Source organism: Pelecanus crispus, chromosome Z (assembly GCF_030463565.1).
Source record: "Pelecanus crispus isolate bPelCri1 chromosome Z, bPelCri1.pri, whole genome shotgun sequence".
Lineage (NCBI taxonomy): Eukaryota > Metazoa > Chordata > Aves > Pelecaniformes > Pelecanidae > Pelecanus > Pelecanus crispus.
The window spans coordinates 41375198-41391050 of record NC_134676.1 but is presented as its reverse complement, the minus strand read 5'-3'; the positions used below and the strand labels follow the sequence as shown (position 1 = coordinate 41391050).

At 41.4% G+C, this 15853-nt stretch overlaps 1 protein-coding gene across 2 annotated transcripts in view; it reads right to left on the bottom strand.

The window, feature by feature from the left end:
* Positions 1-6141: 6141 nt before the first annotated feature.
* APBA1 (amyloid beta precursor protein binding family A member 1) overlaps positions 6142-15853 on the bottom strand; it is a 37030-nt gene continuing 27318 nt past the window's right edge. For both annotated transcript variants that reach the window (XM_009478111.2, XM_075726452.1), the window contains 5 exons: positions 13407-13586; positions 12376-12588; positions 8459-8578; positions 7657-7797; positions 6142-6213 (listed from right to left, as the gene is read on the bottom strand). In XM_009478111.2, the coding sequence (XP_009476386.2) occupies positions 6142-6213; positions 7657-7797; positions 8459-8578; positions 12376-12588; positions 13407-13586 (726 nt within the window). The remainder of the gene's footprint in view (positions 6214-7656; positions 7798-8458; positions 8579-12375; positions 12589-13406; positions 13587-15853) is intronic.

The following is a 15853-nucleotide window of genomic DNA, read 5'->3' as shown; positions in this document are numbered from 1 at the left end:
TAAGAATGAACCACAGCTCCCTTCCCATATGTGCTGCAGTTACTTCACACTAGTTCCCAGAAGCATGTCTCCTAATTAACATGCTCTTAAAATTCTTTGATTTCCTAAAAATTGCTGCTGCTCTCCCTCAACAAAAGTCAGCATGCAGATTCATGGATAATGTCCTTATACATAATTCTGTTTGCTAAATGTACAGACACACTTATTCCTGTACACCAAGCTCATCAATCTCTGACAGTTTCTCTATTATATACAACATACAAGCTACAGTCACACTTCATTGTGGAGGCCAATGAAATCACTCTTGAGTGGTTGTCACATTGCCAAAAAGCCAGGAAGAAAGCCTACCTGGATGCACATTCACAACCTGGACACTTTATGTGCCACCTTATTCGAAGCTACAAAACAGAATCATTTTCTTGGCTCTGAACTCTGCTAACCTGTGCGGTTATGGGGTATGATTATACAGCATTCTCGTGGAAGCAGCTGCCAAAAGCATTATCAAAGAACCTAGCAAATGAGCAGTACTGTGGTTTAAATTAAAAGCTCCAGTCATAAAATGCAGACCTTCAGATACAAAGCAGGCTTTCAGTAAAAACTGGTGTTCAGAGTTCTAACACTATCCTTTATAAAAGATGGTTGTTAATTTGCAAACTATAATTAAAATACAAACTGTCCGAAAGTTCTCTTTTGGCTCAGTGACCTTTTCACTTAATGGTAGGATATTATTCTTGCCTCACTAACAGAACCAAACCCAAAACTCCAAAGCATGTGTTTTGCACCAGGAGGTGCTGGTTTGTTATCATCCCAGTAAGAAAGGCGCTCAGACTCTGTAAAGTCTCATTTAGAATGCTATTTATTAGAGCTAAGAAAGAGGATAGTCTAGATAATTTTATATCCCTTCAGATGCTTGGAACCCCAAGTTGTGCAGCATCGAACAGGTCTATGATCAGGGCACAAGTTGTGCAGATCCCATCCATGCAAGGGTTACCCATTTTGGTCATTTGAGCTATTACAAGGTTTTCTTAGAAGAAAACAACTCCATCACTTCTACTGTCAAACAAAAGGATGTTCACATAACTTCTTGCTGCACTTCTAGACAGAGGCAAGCACACGAGTGGTGTCACGCCCAGTAACAAGCAGGAGCTGCCTGCAGGTTCCTCTCTTCTAATCAACCAGCTAAATTTATGCTGTGGCCAAGGGATATCCCTGAAGGTCACGCTGTACAAGCAGCACAGAGCAGTGCAGCACAGGCCTGGGTCAGCTGAGGTTAACTGGCATGTGGATCACTGACTCCTCCATGTACAACGTTCTTCAGGTCAGGATTGCTACCGTGTGCTCCGGCACTGAACATTTATTTAAATCACAATCCCAGTCCTGCTCTCAGGCATTGTCAGTCCCCACACAGAGTATCAGCACCACCTCTCCAGCGTGTGCAAGGCACTACAGCGTGCTGGAACTGGGGTGGGGTCTCCTCATCCTCCCACTGTGGATCCAAACTGTTGAAACACTGGAGGTGAGGGCAAGAAAAATGTCCCCTGTGAAGACAGAAAATATGTGAGATTTGCATCTGTACTGCTAAAGGAAAAGTAAGACTCAGGTTTATCCACTGAAATGCAAAAAAGTTTGTAATACAGAAATTGGAATGTATAGCTTTAACAAGAACAGTAATAAACACGAGGATGGAGGGTGGGCACACAGGGAACACAGAAAGCAACCTCAGCCTGTCTGCCGCATCATTTACCAAGGACTTCTCAATTTCTCCAATCTATCGTTTCAGCAAATGAGGTGAAATACTTCATTCTCCCATGTTGGCAATATTTGTACTTCATGTTATGAAGTAGCTGAAGTAGCTGAAGGCCCACGTTTAGTTTTCTTCTGAATCAGCCTTGGCATATGTTTTCATTTCTGTAGTTTCAAAGTACTCATGATAACCTATAAAGCACAGAAAACCCTATGAAGCCTCACCTGAAGAAATGTTCCTTTGCTGGCTTTTGCTGGTTGACTTTCAAATATCATCATGTTTTTCATAGTCAATCTCTCATTACACAAGTAGTTTTTAACCTTAGCACAGGCAGTTCCAGGATCTATTCTAAGGACAGACATACTACAGTTCTACTTTGTATTTATTCAGATGGTATCACATCTTTAAGAATAAACTGATGTTTTTCTTGTGCTTATGACCTTTGAAGAAAAACAGAGGTTTCAGAAATGACAGTAAGTGTGAAGAATTTGTAGCAATACTTCATTTATGAAAAAAAGCATATATTAAGTTATTTAGACAATGAAATAATATTTGTGTCACATAAAAGGCATCTTGAAAGAACATATTTTTGGAAGATCCAAACACGGTGATATTCACATGGTAAACACTGGGATGCAACCTTAGATAAGGAATCAGCTTCCTCTAGGAGCACTAGTGTCATTTATTACCTGAAAATAATGCCATTTTAAAAATAAAGTTAATAGCATTGGTTCACACCTGCAGAAATGCATATAGTGTTACTACAGACTAAGCGGCAAAAGAGAAGTTCAGACACCTTCCAAGCATTCATGCATTTGTATCAGCAAGCCAACCCCTAGACCAGTATGAGCAAACTCTCAGCCTTGTCTGAGGTATTTTTGTTTTGTATTTTATTGTTGCAAATCTTACAGACATTAGCGCTCTGTTAAATAAAGGAATGTAGCACAGTAAATACATCACAACAAAATAGCTGGCTAGAACCACCCCCCCCTGCCAAAAAGCCCACTCCTCTTCCCCCTGTCCTCCCCCCCAAATCAAACCACTGCAGCTTCATTACAGAGGTCAGAGACCTGTGGCAAAAAACATCAGAGGAATTACATTCAGTAGATGTGCAGTATCAACATTCCAGGCTCACATATATTTATATATATATTTATATTTATATATAGAGATCATTAAATGTTTACAAAGAACAATATTGTTACAAATACAATACTATACTTTTCCCAACGCTTTACAATAATTTCTATTCACCCTCTTTACAGAACAATGGTACAACTTCATAGTCTAGGTACTGCGCTAAATATGTACAAGAGATCTCAACCACATTGCTGTCTTCAGAAATACATTTTATTTAGAAAACAATGAAAGCAAGCAAACCTGGAAATCCCAACTGAGTCTCAAATTCAAACAAGATTCAAAACAAATGTGTGAAACTTGCCAATAAAAAAATGTAAGGGATGTTTCATCCTTAAACACTGAAGAGTTAATTAGACTGTATGAAGCAGCAAGGATGAAAAAGAATTCAGGTCTGTCACTGAAGAAGGAATGTAAACCAGCAGTTTGTTCCTTTGAATCTGCTAAAAATTCACATGTGTAATCTAACAAACTGCTGCAGAAGTCTAGAGAACTGCCAGCTTTCCCTTTCGAGCTCCTTTTTCTTGAAACTCTTTCCCTTTACAAAGTAAAATGGGACTGTGTACAAGACTGTTATCAGAAGTATGCACACACTATGGACCTCCCAGTTTAGAAATCTTACGCACACACTGTAATTGGAAAAACAGATTTTTTGCTAGACTCTGATCCTGCAAGCATTCACTTGCTTAATGTTAAGCACCTATTTATCATGAACTGTTCTCAAGTGCCAGTAACTTCACGGAATCCTGGCTGCAAGATTTTCAAAGAAACAGTTGTTTCATCCCAAAATACATTTGCATGTTCAGGTCTTCATCATTTCCCAGTGAAGTGAGTTAAAGAACCCACCACATGAGCTGGACAGAACCACAGAAACAAGTGAAGCTGGAGGTGTAAACATAGCAGGAACCAGAAGGAACCAGAAGCATGGTAACTGCATCTTCAAGAGTTCACTGAGTTTCCTCAGGCAACTTATGGAAAGGCTGCACTGTATATAATCTTCTAAATTGTACATGGTTATATACCATATTTACATATATTACTATATATATGGAAAGTTCTGGAAAAAAGTTCAAATGATCATAAACCAGATGTCTACAGTTAAACAATATACTCACAATTTATTCACTATCTAGTTGCATCAGTCAGGTAGCAGAGGTAAGTACTAACCTGGAATACTAACACTGCTCACTTGTGCAATCTGCTATTCTGGAGATTGGGATTAAATTATATAACAACAAGAACTGCAGTAAAATCAAGTCATTATACATTAATCTCAACACTAAAACATATTCACTTACTACAATAGTTTATGCACCACTTCATTATCTCCCTTAAATATTTACTGCCCACTGAAATATAAAGTTTATCTGATCACCCCATGGATATCCATGATTTCTGAAAGCCAAAAACAGACCTCTGGCAAGAGTGCTCAATGGCTCTCAGCAGTGTTTGCAGCAAGTGTGTGTATGCATGCACACACACACCACACACACACACACACATCCACTTCCATGAATCCCCACAGTAATGTCTAAGTATCATTACTAGAATGCAAATGATGCTTACATTGCACAGTCCACCCCACAATAATTGAGAAACAAGTGACTATGACCAACAGCACATTTGCAAAGCGGAAGTGGTGTGTGGCTGTGTGTGGCCTGCTCTTGTTTTCATTTCACTGAGCCTTTCTATCACAGTAAAACACAGCAAAAACTGTTTCTTTAAAAGAACTCAACATATTAGCCTGGACTAATTGCATGGTTCAATTTCAGCATAAATACCAGTATACAGTCCTGGTAAAAAGTAACTACAGAGAATGGAGAATTTTCCTCTCTCTAGGAAGAAAAGCCATTGCTTCTTTTTTTTCTCCCCCTCTTAAAAAAAAAAAAACAAACCCAACCCAACCCCTTTGTCCCCTTTTGTCTCTAGCATGCAAGTTAGAGGCCAGTCAAATCCTAGATTTCATACATCCCTACAGTTTATCATCTTCATAGAAGTGCATATAGTACACACATATCTCCTTTAAGTGCCATACATATGGAAAAAATCACAAGTTAAACTATATAACAAAATAAATAAGTTTATTCCCACCTCATCCCTTCCACTGTTATCTGTATCATGAACTAAAGAGAAAGTCAATAAAATTAGACAGGTCTTTGGACAAAAATATATGTTAAAACTGGCTCAGAGAACAGAATTACTGAGAATAGTCTGCAGATCTCTTATATTCAAACTTCATAAATAGCAAGCACAATTTTAAAAATGTCTATATACACCAGCACACATGGCTGTGTGCACCAAATTTGGAATTAAGAGCCTAGAAAAAGTGTAGCTATTCAGGAAAGCCCCTCACTATTTCTCTTGTAGATATTTAAAGATCCTCCCTGCCTCCTTTAACCTCTAAAATAGGCAAGGGACTATAAAAGACATGTTCTGTTTAAAAATAAAGCAGAAGAAAACAAAGAGTTAGAAACCTGGGGGCAGACAGGGGGAGGCAGCTGTAAAAAATGCCTCCCAAATGACTTCGTGTAAGTAATGCAAGTGTAAGATGTTTCAGCAACTCACAGAGTACCTTTTGGGGTCCTACTATCATGAAGGGATGATGACAGAGGGGAATTGTGTATTTGGACAGTGTATTTCACAACAGCAGCATTAACTGAGCCTTCATAAGCAGGTAATTCTTCCTGGGGGCAAAACTATCCTTTTGGTATTATACTTTCCCTACAGACACAAACCTTTAATACTGAGCTCAGTGCCTGTGGGAAAATAGGGCAAGAAAAGCAAAGTCACATGCAGGATATCCAAGAGAACACTTTGCACCCTATGCTTTTATCTGTTTGGTAAAGACATCTTTCACTTAACCACATTTAATTTACTCAGTTTGTCAAATTATAGCCACAAAAATAAAACCAATTATGTAGCATGAAGCACAGTCAATCTTCTTTGTGAATCCTGCTGTGAACAGTGCTGCTGTTATTTTCTTGGTTTGCATGTGGAACTGCATGAATTTTCACTTGTAAAAAGATGCAACCAAAACAGTCCCATAGATATATTTTGCCCATTCCCAAAATACAAGAAAATGGTGGGGAGAAGAGGAAAAAGGGAGGATGGAGAGAGGGACAGTGTGTTTGTGTCTGTGAAGGGGGCGGGGGGGAAAGAGAGAGAAATGTCTCTGCAGACACAGAAATGCAGTACTAGAGAGACAAGCACTAATGAAGAAAAACACCCTCCATGCACGTTGTGACAGTGAGGTGTCGGCTTTAGATGTAAACTGGTTGCTCTTGTGCAGTCAACAGTCTGTACATGGCAGCTGGCATAGTCTTCATATGAATCTAGAGGAAATACGACAAGTTAATCAGTGTTCCTAACATGCATACTACAACAGAGCATTGGTGAAGGAACTAGCTACGGTCATACAGGACAGAAGGGAAAGGTAAAACCTGAGAGTTTTCATACCCTTATTGAAGTATTGCAGGTGGTGATTTTATGAAACAGTATGTTTCCTATCAGTGAACCATCTAAAGTAACGGCACTTCATATTTTCTATGACTAGGGTTCTTCTAAAACATAGGAGAACTATGGGTAAATAATAAAAGAAATGGTGTGCTGGCTTGCTCTCACTTCCGTTTTTTAGATTTGAATAGCAAAAGGCTAACAGAGGTAGAATCGCAGAATTATGGGAACAGTTTGAGTTGGAAGGGACCTTTGAACATCATCTAGTCCAACCCCCCCTGCAGTGAGCAGGGACATCTTTCACTAGATTAGGTTGCTCAAAGCCCCATCCAATCTGACCTTGAACACTTCCAGGGATGGGGCATCCACAAATTCTCCGGGCAACCTGTTCCAGTGTCTCACCACCCTCATCATAAAAAATTTCTTCCTTATGTCCAACCTAAATCTACCCTCTTTCAGTTTAAAACCATTGCCCCTTGTCCTGTCACTGGAGGTCCTGGTAGAAAGTCTCTCCATCTTTCTTATAAGCCCCCTTTACATATTGGAAGGCTGCAATAAGGTCTTCCCAGGGCCTTCTCTTCTCCAGGCTGAACAACCCCAACTCTCTCAGTCTGTCTTCATAGGAGAGGTGCTCCAGCCCCCTCTTACCATTTTCATGGCCCTTCTCTGCACCTGCTCTAACAGGTCCATCTCTTTCTTGTGCTGTGGATCCCAAGAGCTGGATGCAGTACTCCAGGTGGGGTCTTGCTGACAGCAGAGTAGAGGGGGAGCATCACCTCCCTTGACCTCGTGGCCACACTTCCTTTGATGCAGCCCAGGATGCAATTGGCTTTCTGGGCTGCAAGCATGCATCACTGGCTCACGTCCAATTTTTCATCCACCAGTATACCCAAGTCCTTCTCCACAAAGCAATTGGCTTTCTGGGCTGCAAGTGTGCATCACCAGCTTATATCCAATTTTTCATCCACCAGTATACCCAAGTCCTTCTCCACATGGCTGCTCTCAATCCATTCATCCCACAGCCTGTACTGATATTGGGGTCTGCCCTGACCCAGGTGCAGGACCTTGCACTTGGCCTTGTTGAACTTCATGAGGGTCACATGGGCCCTCTTTTCAAGCCTGTCAAGGTCCCTCTAGCGGCATCCCTTTCCTCGAGCTTATCAACTGCACCGCTGAGCTTGGGGTCATCTGCAATTTGCTGAAGGTGTACTCAATCCCACTGTCCATGTCACTGATGAAGATATTAAAAAGTATTGGTCCCAGTATGGTCCCTTGAGGGACACCACTACGTCATATTGCCTACACACATTGCCTGCTCTTACCTCACCAACAGCATTTGAGAGAATGTGAACAATTTTCTCATGTGGTGTTGCTACAACACTCTGTCCATTGATTTCAATGATCCGATGGCCAACACGCACACCTCCTCTTTCTGCTATACCTCCTCTCATAAGGCTACAGATCTGGAAGGGAAAGGACAAATTTATCAGGGTCTGGATAAGAAACAGAAGCTTCAGATTACCCATTTTTGCCGATAAACTAAATCAGCATTTAAACACAGAGGCTTGCAACAAATTCTAAAATTTAATCGATCACTGATCCGAAGTAAAATTTGTTAGTGACAAGTAACTACTGGATTCTCGTCCAAGAGCAGAACAAACTGTCAGAAAAAGCTGTTTGCATTGTACATCACATGTGCTGTGGTTTGGAAATATAAGAGTGTATGAAGGACCACAGTTTAACAATGTTCAGGATGCAGGTGCCTTGCAACAAAAGAGGATCAAGGACAGTCTTTTTCTTTTGAGATCATGCAATGGCGTGGTTAGAGTCATGAATGATGCAGATTGAAAGCAGCCTCTGCTACACATTTTTCTTTCTCTAACCTAAAAGAGCTTTTCTGTTCCTTTGTCTGACTTTAAAGTTGTGAAGTAAGTAGAGTCAAAGACAAAAACCAACTCTGATTAACTCAGCTTTTATATCTTAGACTTAACACAAGTGTTAAGTCCTGCTTGCTGTAAGGGAGAAAATGGCAGCTTCCCTCTTCCCACACTGAAACTTACCCACAAATGGATAAGAAGTTTCATGTATATTAAAGCTTATCCAGAGAGTGTGCAAGCTACTTACAATCCCATTCTGCACACTGAAGCCCAACTGGTATCTGAGGTCCGGTCTCCTGATCAAGACTGTGGTTACTGGAGGACACCGAACTATGTTCAGTTTAACCCGGGCCTGGTTTTTCAAACCCTGTGAAAAGAAATCACCATGAAAAAAGGTGGCAAAGACAGAGCGAAACATTTAACATAAGCACTGGGGTTGGGGGGGGGTGGGGGGAGTGTTAAAATATTGACATAGGAACAGCCATGAATAAACAGCTCTTTGTATGCATTATAACAGAATCTGATCATTGAATGCCAGACACACGCATCAGAATATTCAGTGAAATGAGTGATAAAGTATCAAATTTTCCTTGCCAAGAAGCTGACACAGTTGTTTTAAGAAGGCAATTTCTTCATTTGATAATACAAATCATGTATAAAAAGGATATTAAACAGGTCTATGCAGCTCACCAAAAAAGCCAATGACTGTGGATGGGAAATAAAATTTGAAATAAGTAGCTAAGATAGTTACAAATAAGTGGCTTCCCTAATGGGATATATTCAATTCTGTCAAGCAAATGGCAGGTCCTGCTCATACCATTCTTGTATAAGCAGTGCTCCTAATTTCCTTTCTTCTTTCCTTCTAAATGAGTTATATCACATTCATCATGAACCCCTTGCTACCAGAAGACAACTGAAGGAGGAAAATTTATTTTTACTGTCAGGGTGGTAAAACACTGGAACAGATTACCTAGAGAGTTTATGGAGTATTCAGCCTTGGAGTTATTTAAACCCTAGTGGGCACAGCCCTAAGCAACCTGCCCTACTTTGAACTAGTGTTGGTCTAGACCAGCTTCAGCAGTGACTGGCAGCCTCAGAGACTCCCTGATTGTATGGCTCCATGAAAACTCAAATGTAAAAACGTAGATAACTGCAATCTGACCCCTTGTACGACTTCAAGTATTCAGAGCTCTTGGAGATTGTTAAGATAGTTTTCTTAAATGCTTCATTCACACAAAGGATTAGCCATAAATAAATACATAAATAAAATCCACATCAAGAAAGAAATGCTTATAAAGAATACAGCAACTTCCACCTTAATTAATACAACACCCATGAATTCCAGTAGCTACTTCCAAATTCCTTTTGTATGTACAATTGAAATACGGGTCCCACTACAACTAACAGGTGTCTGACCCTACTTCAGAAGGTTAGTTCTGAAAAATAATTCCTACTATAACTAAGGTAATACACTGAAGTCTCCACATTCAGTTTACTGCTGCTGATTCTGTTGAGCTAAACTCCAGATTCAGCAGTGACTTGAATAACTAGACTGGCATCCTGCCAGGGTGAACTGCCTAAGAGTCTGTTTTCTTGTCAGTGCCTTAAACTGTATGCAATCATCACATGGCAAACAGCTGCCCTTACTTCCACACAGTGCTGAGCTCAGCTTGGCTCATTATTGAAAGTGGCTTCAACAGAATAGCTGTGTGAACAAAAAATGAAAAAGCATGTGGCTGTGGGAACTGCCTCTACTCCATTCTCAGCAGAAAGAAGGTCCAAACTCCATCTCTTCCATGACTATGGACTCCTCCACTCTGGTGAGGAGTTAGCAGCACACCACACATGCTCAAGGGCTATTCGTCTTCTGTATGCAGGTCTTCCAAACAACACACATAGTAGAAGACAGGGACTAATCAACCTGTACTAAGCTGTGGGTATAACGTTTACTCAAACGTCTTGAGGGGCTTTTGCCTCAGCCTTCTAAATCCAGGAGGGCAGGAGTCATGCAGAGTACTGGAGATGCCCATTTCTATAAGGAATTTAGGTGTCTAACCAGTCATCTGGGTTCACTCAGGTTACATGCCCTCAACAGAGTTGATATCGTTGTGCACTTACTTCCCTGACCAATGTGCAGGTAATTTATATGTATTCCTTGAAAAAAAAGTAATGTGGCCCCCAACAAGTAATTTTTCTAATTTTACAGAAAGTGCATATATTTCAGAAGCGGCTAATTTCCAGTATTATGCAGACTGGTAATATCTGCTCATCAGAAACAAACCAATTGCATCATTTGACCAACTTATTTGCTTATTTAGTCCCTGAGTCCGCTTCTGATAGTAGCCAGCACCAGATGCTTCTGAAAAAGATACAAGTAGCATAATACAATTAGGGAATAACCACCACATATGGAAAGCTTCTTCCAAGCTCTGTCAGTTTGCAACTGATTTATGGTCAATTAGTAGCAGAGATTACATCCATAATACTGAAATGATCTTATTTGAAGTGCTTGCAAGATATTCTTCTTATCTACATAATGTTCTCATCTTTTCACAGGAGTCCTGACAGTATGCTAAAGAACTCTGAAATCCTGAAATATTTGTGCCACATTTAAATGTGTGCTTAGATCATTCAGTGGTATATATAATATACTTGTTACCAGAAGTGCTATATGAACAGCTCCAGATGTATGGTTATGAAGACCTGCAAACATACAGACTATCTTCTCTTTAGAAAGACAAAATAAATGGCTAGCAGTTCCTATGGCAACAGCACTAAGTATCAATGAGGAAGACAAAGGTCTGCAGAAGCTGGAAACAGCAAAGCTGGTTGTTTCTGTTTTGAGAAAGTACAGATGAGCACAAAAAACTCCAGCTGAAAAGGCTCTGAATCAGAGAAGTCTAACTTATCACAGTTTCAGAAATAAAATTGATATGGGATAACAAACAAGTATGGTTAACATGAAAAGCCTCAATTTGCAGGGAGTTTTGTTCTACTGAACAAGTAAACGGCACAGCTCACTTTCTGGGAGTCAGAAAATTGGTGTAGCATAATTTAAAGATCATGAAATGGAGTGCTATACAAAGATTTGGTAAGAATTTACTTAAGAGTTCTATACGTTCTGTTCTCCTATTATAGAATCATAGAATTGTTTAGGTTGGAAAAGACCTTTAAGATCATCCAGTCCAACCATTAAACCTAACACTACCAAGTCCGTCACTAAACCAGTTAAGGGTAGAGTAGCAATTTCATGTTTCCTGGCTTGGTGGCTGGATTATTTATAATGAAAGTAAAAACTAGGAATCATTAAGACTGGAAAGGACCTCTAAGATCATCAGTCCAACCACCAACCCAACACCACCATGCCCACTAAACCATGTCCCAAAGGGTCACGTCTACCCATTTTCTGAACACTTCCCAGGGATGGTGACTCCACCACCTCTCTGGGCAGCCTGTTCCAATGCCTGACTACCCTTTTCCATGAAGAAATTTTTCCTAATATCTAATCTAAACATCCCCTGGCGCAGCTTGAGCCCATTTCCTCTTGTCCTATCACTAGCTACTTGGGAGAAGAGACCAACACCCACCTCACTACAGCCTCCTCTCAGGTAGTTGTAGAGACCAATAAGGTCTCCCCTCAGCCTCCTCTTCTCCAGGCTAAACAACCCCAGTTCCCTCAGCCGCTCCTCATAAGGCCTGTGCTCCAGACCCTTCACCAGCTTTGTTGCCCTTCTCTGAACACGCTCCAGCACCTCAATGTCCTTCTTGTACTGAGGGGCCCAAAACTGGACACAGTATTCCGGGTGCGGCCTCACCAGCGCCGAATACAGGGGGACAATCACCTCCCTGCTCCTGCTGGCCACACCATTCCTGATCCAAGCCAGGATGCTGTTGGCCTTCTTGGCCACTTGGGCACACTGCTGGCTCATGTTCAGCTGGCTGTCAACCAGCATGCCCAGGTGCTTTTCGGCCAGGCAGCTTTCCAGCCACTCTTCCCCAAGCCTGTAGTGTTGCACGGGGTTGTTGTGACCGAAATGCAGGACCCAGCGCTTGGCCTTGTTAGACCTCATACAGTTGGCCTCGGCCCATCAATCCAGCCTGTCCAGCAGGGCCATGTTATGTAACCCTTTTACAATGTGTAACTTCCAGAAATATTCTCCATACCTTTATAATGCTCTGACATGTTGAGAGTGGTAAACCAACCAAACTGGTCCCGTTGATTGACATGATCTGGTCCCCTATGTTCAGCTTCCCAGACTTCTCTGCTGGTCCTCCATGCATCATGTTGGCTATGATAACTGTAGGCAAAATGGATCCCCAGCCAGACTCCACAATCACTACACCTAGGATTTCTCCCTTTTGCTTTTCAATGTAAACCTGTATCATAAGAAAAAGTGTTTAAAAAAAGAAAGCTTCTTCACACCTATGGAACTGATTAACACCGACCCCCCCCACCCCAACATTCATATAACCAACACATACCTCTTCTTATTTGCAACATGTGTTTCTAATTCAAAGGCCAAACAAAACAGGGTACACATTTTACTACATTTCATATGTATTCAGACATGAAATAATCAACACTACATAACAGAGATTTTGCTTAGTGCGAAACACCCCCCACAACTTATTTCTGCATATAAGCAGAGGAAACCAGAGTGGAAGAAACCCTAGTGCCATGGGCTTCAGTCGACAAAGCTAAACAGGAAGAGAGTTTATGACTGCGGTTTGGAAAACCACTACCTGTATATTGCAATGGTGCACTGGTTCATATTTATTTACCAAGCTGCAAATCCTTTCAGCAAATACAATCCTTTAAAATCTGGAATCAGCCACTTTCAGAAACACCCATGCCTCTATAAATTTTATATTGTTTACTGTAATCTGTTAAACTGTATTACTCTGTTAATCTGTTTAAAATTTATTTCATTAGCATACAATGTCAAACATGTCTGAAATTGTTTGGTAAAAAGAACACAAACAGATGGTAAATCATTTCACTGCTGGTAAATTTTGGGTTCGCTCTTTGCCTTTGGAACAGAACTGATGACAGGGTGTCCTACTTGGGAGGATATTCTAGGCTCACTGAGGTCAGTTATAGGAAGTATTAACAGTTTTCTGATTTCTGCCCACATGGGCCTGCAACTGGTACAGAGCAGCTTAATGCTGTTACGGAAATAAAAAATGAGACATACATCTTTGCAGTTTTCAGATTTGGAGAAGTGAATCAGGTCATCATTGTACATGTCCTGGGTATTGAGCAAGTCACTATATTCCTTCTGGCTAAGGTCTTCTGGGTTGATTCCGTTTGCCCTCAGAAATTCCTGGTAGGCCACACTAAATGCTTGACCTATGGACTGTGCAATCAGCTGTGCCTGTAGCAATTCCCAGAGAAGAGAAAAGAGAAGAGTGAAACATTCTGATGGTCTTCTCCACTGACACTTTCTCTGTTACAATCACACTGTAAAATGGATCATCACGTCAAGTTGACAAACCTACAAGTCAGGTTACTGCAATCCAGTTAAAAAAGTATTTATGTATTAAAAGGTAATTTAAAAGACCCACAAAATGTCAACACATTCACCTGTGCCATGAATCCAGCTTGGTAAGCAATTATAAATGAGAAATACAAATAATGCCATCCTTTTACAGGTAAGAACTGCTAATATAAATGTAAAGGTACACCAACTGCAGTGACTGTAGCTCGCACCTACAATTGTTCCCACACGTGAAGGTCCCAGATGGTTCTCCCTTCTAGCAGAGCCAATGCCATTCTCTGACAAGCCAGCAGTGAAAATGTTTACTAGAAAACATACAACCACATTGAAGAGGATACTTCCTCCTCTTCTTACCCTCCTTTAAAACCATCATGTCTTCATTGGCTGCTTCTACCTCAGTCTCAGCTGAAACAGGAAAAGGGCAGCAACTTGTGACCAGATCCAGGCCTTGAAGTGACTGGAAATGGTCACACACATCTCCTTCTCTACCCTGCCACCTCCTTCAAGCTCTGTCCCCTATATTTCTTTTTTCCCTCCCTCCAACTCCCATGACTCTGCCAGTTCCCTGCCTCTTTCCTTCTCAGCCTGTCCTTTGTGTGCACCCTCTTGAACCTGCAGCTTCCCACAGCTGCCTCTGCACCTAAAGCCACCAAACACAACACTCACTACACTGCATTGCTCCCACTGTGAGCTGTTCTACATTTACGGCAGTGGGAGAGAAATTGGGCACAAAGCAGACACGGGGAAAGCTCTGTGTCATGCAAGGTGGGGGATGCAGCTGGAAAGAGCAGGCTAGAAGGATGCTTCCCTTTGAGGTAGCGACCATGGTTAGTATGAGACAGGTAATGGACGGGAGAGAAAAGCAGCACAGCATGGTGCAGAGTACCGCTGTGCATAACTGGAGCGATACCTGCAGTAAGCACTGTAGTGCACAGGAGTTGGCCACGATGTGTACTGAAACAGTCCCTCGGAGCACAGTGCTGGCTGTGGCGAAGGGAGGGAAAAGAAGAGTGCTCCACAGCTGACAACGTAGGCCTGGGGCAGTGCTGGTGATGAATGAATACTGCTAAGGTTCGTCTTTATACAGCCTACCAGCTGTATACAAAGTCCAGTTTGGTCCCTAATAAAGGAAAGGTTCCCAACCCTGAAATAAAAAGTTGATTGTATCTTAAAGCAACTCAAACTAGCACTAACTGGCTGATGAGAATAGCATAATTGCTGTTGCTGAAAAGGCCAATATCTAGACTGGCAGTATTTTACCAATGCTCAGATCAACCCAGTTTTGATAGCAAGAACAAGACAGCAAGAAGATGGGAAGAGTACACCTCCAGAGCTCAGTAACCTAGGTTAGGAGATAAACACAGACTTTACATTCATAGACATGTATCTTCTCTTCAAGAAGAGATCAAATCCCATTTAGACACGCAGCATTTGGACACATTACTGGGGTTCAGCTCATTTGAAGATCCAGCTCTAAATACAGTTGAAAATCTGGTGCTGTCCTCCTTAGATATGGACTCTTCCAAGCAGAGACACATTCTGGCCAACACCCACTTGAGGGCTTACAGCTTCGGTGTTGGTTACTGGATAAATTCTTCTAAATACCCAGCTGTCCCAGAAGAAGAAAAGGTGACAATGATACATACAGGAGTTTTATAATATAAACTGGCTGTACTACTCTGCTGGATGTACAAAATCTCTGAAGCTGCCATCTCCTTGCTGCTAACAGGTGCTACAATGTTTCCATTCTAACTCTTTCTTATTTGGGTCATTTGGGTATGGGAGATAAAATTTTGCAAGCTTTTTGTGAACTATACCATGACTAAGGAGAGCTGATATAATCTCCTGCAATTTCTCAGCATATTTTCACATCACTGAGCAATGCTTTTATTGGATCTACAGGCATGTACTTTCCAGGCCCGTACCTAGTGGCACAGGGAGGATCACATCTGACACAAATACGGGCTGATCCAAACAAACCACAGGAAGTAATGCCAGTGATCCCCAAAAAGCAGCATTGATTCCAGCTAGCCAAAGTTTTAATAGCAGCCTGGGACACAGATCCAGGAAGTCTGGATCATAGTGAGACCACCACATGCTGAAGGAAAATAAGCCCTAGCCTCTGGCATCTGACAGTTTGATTT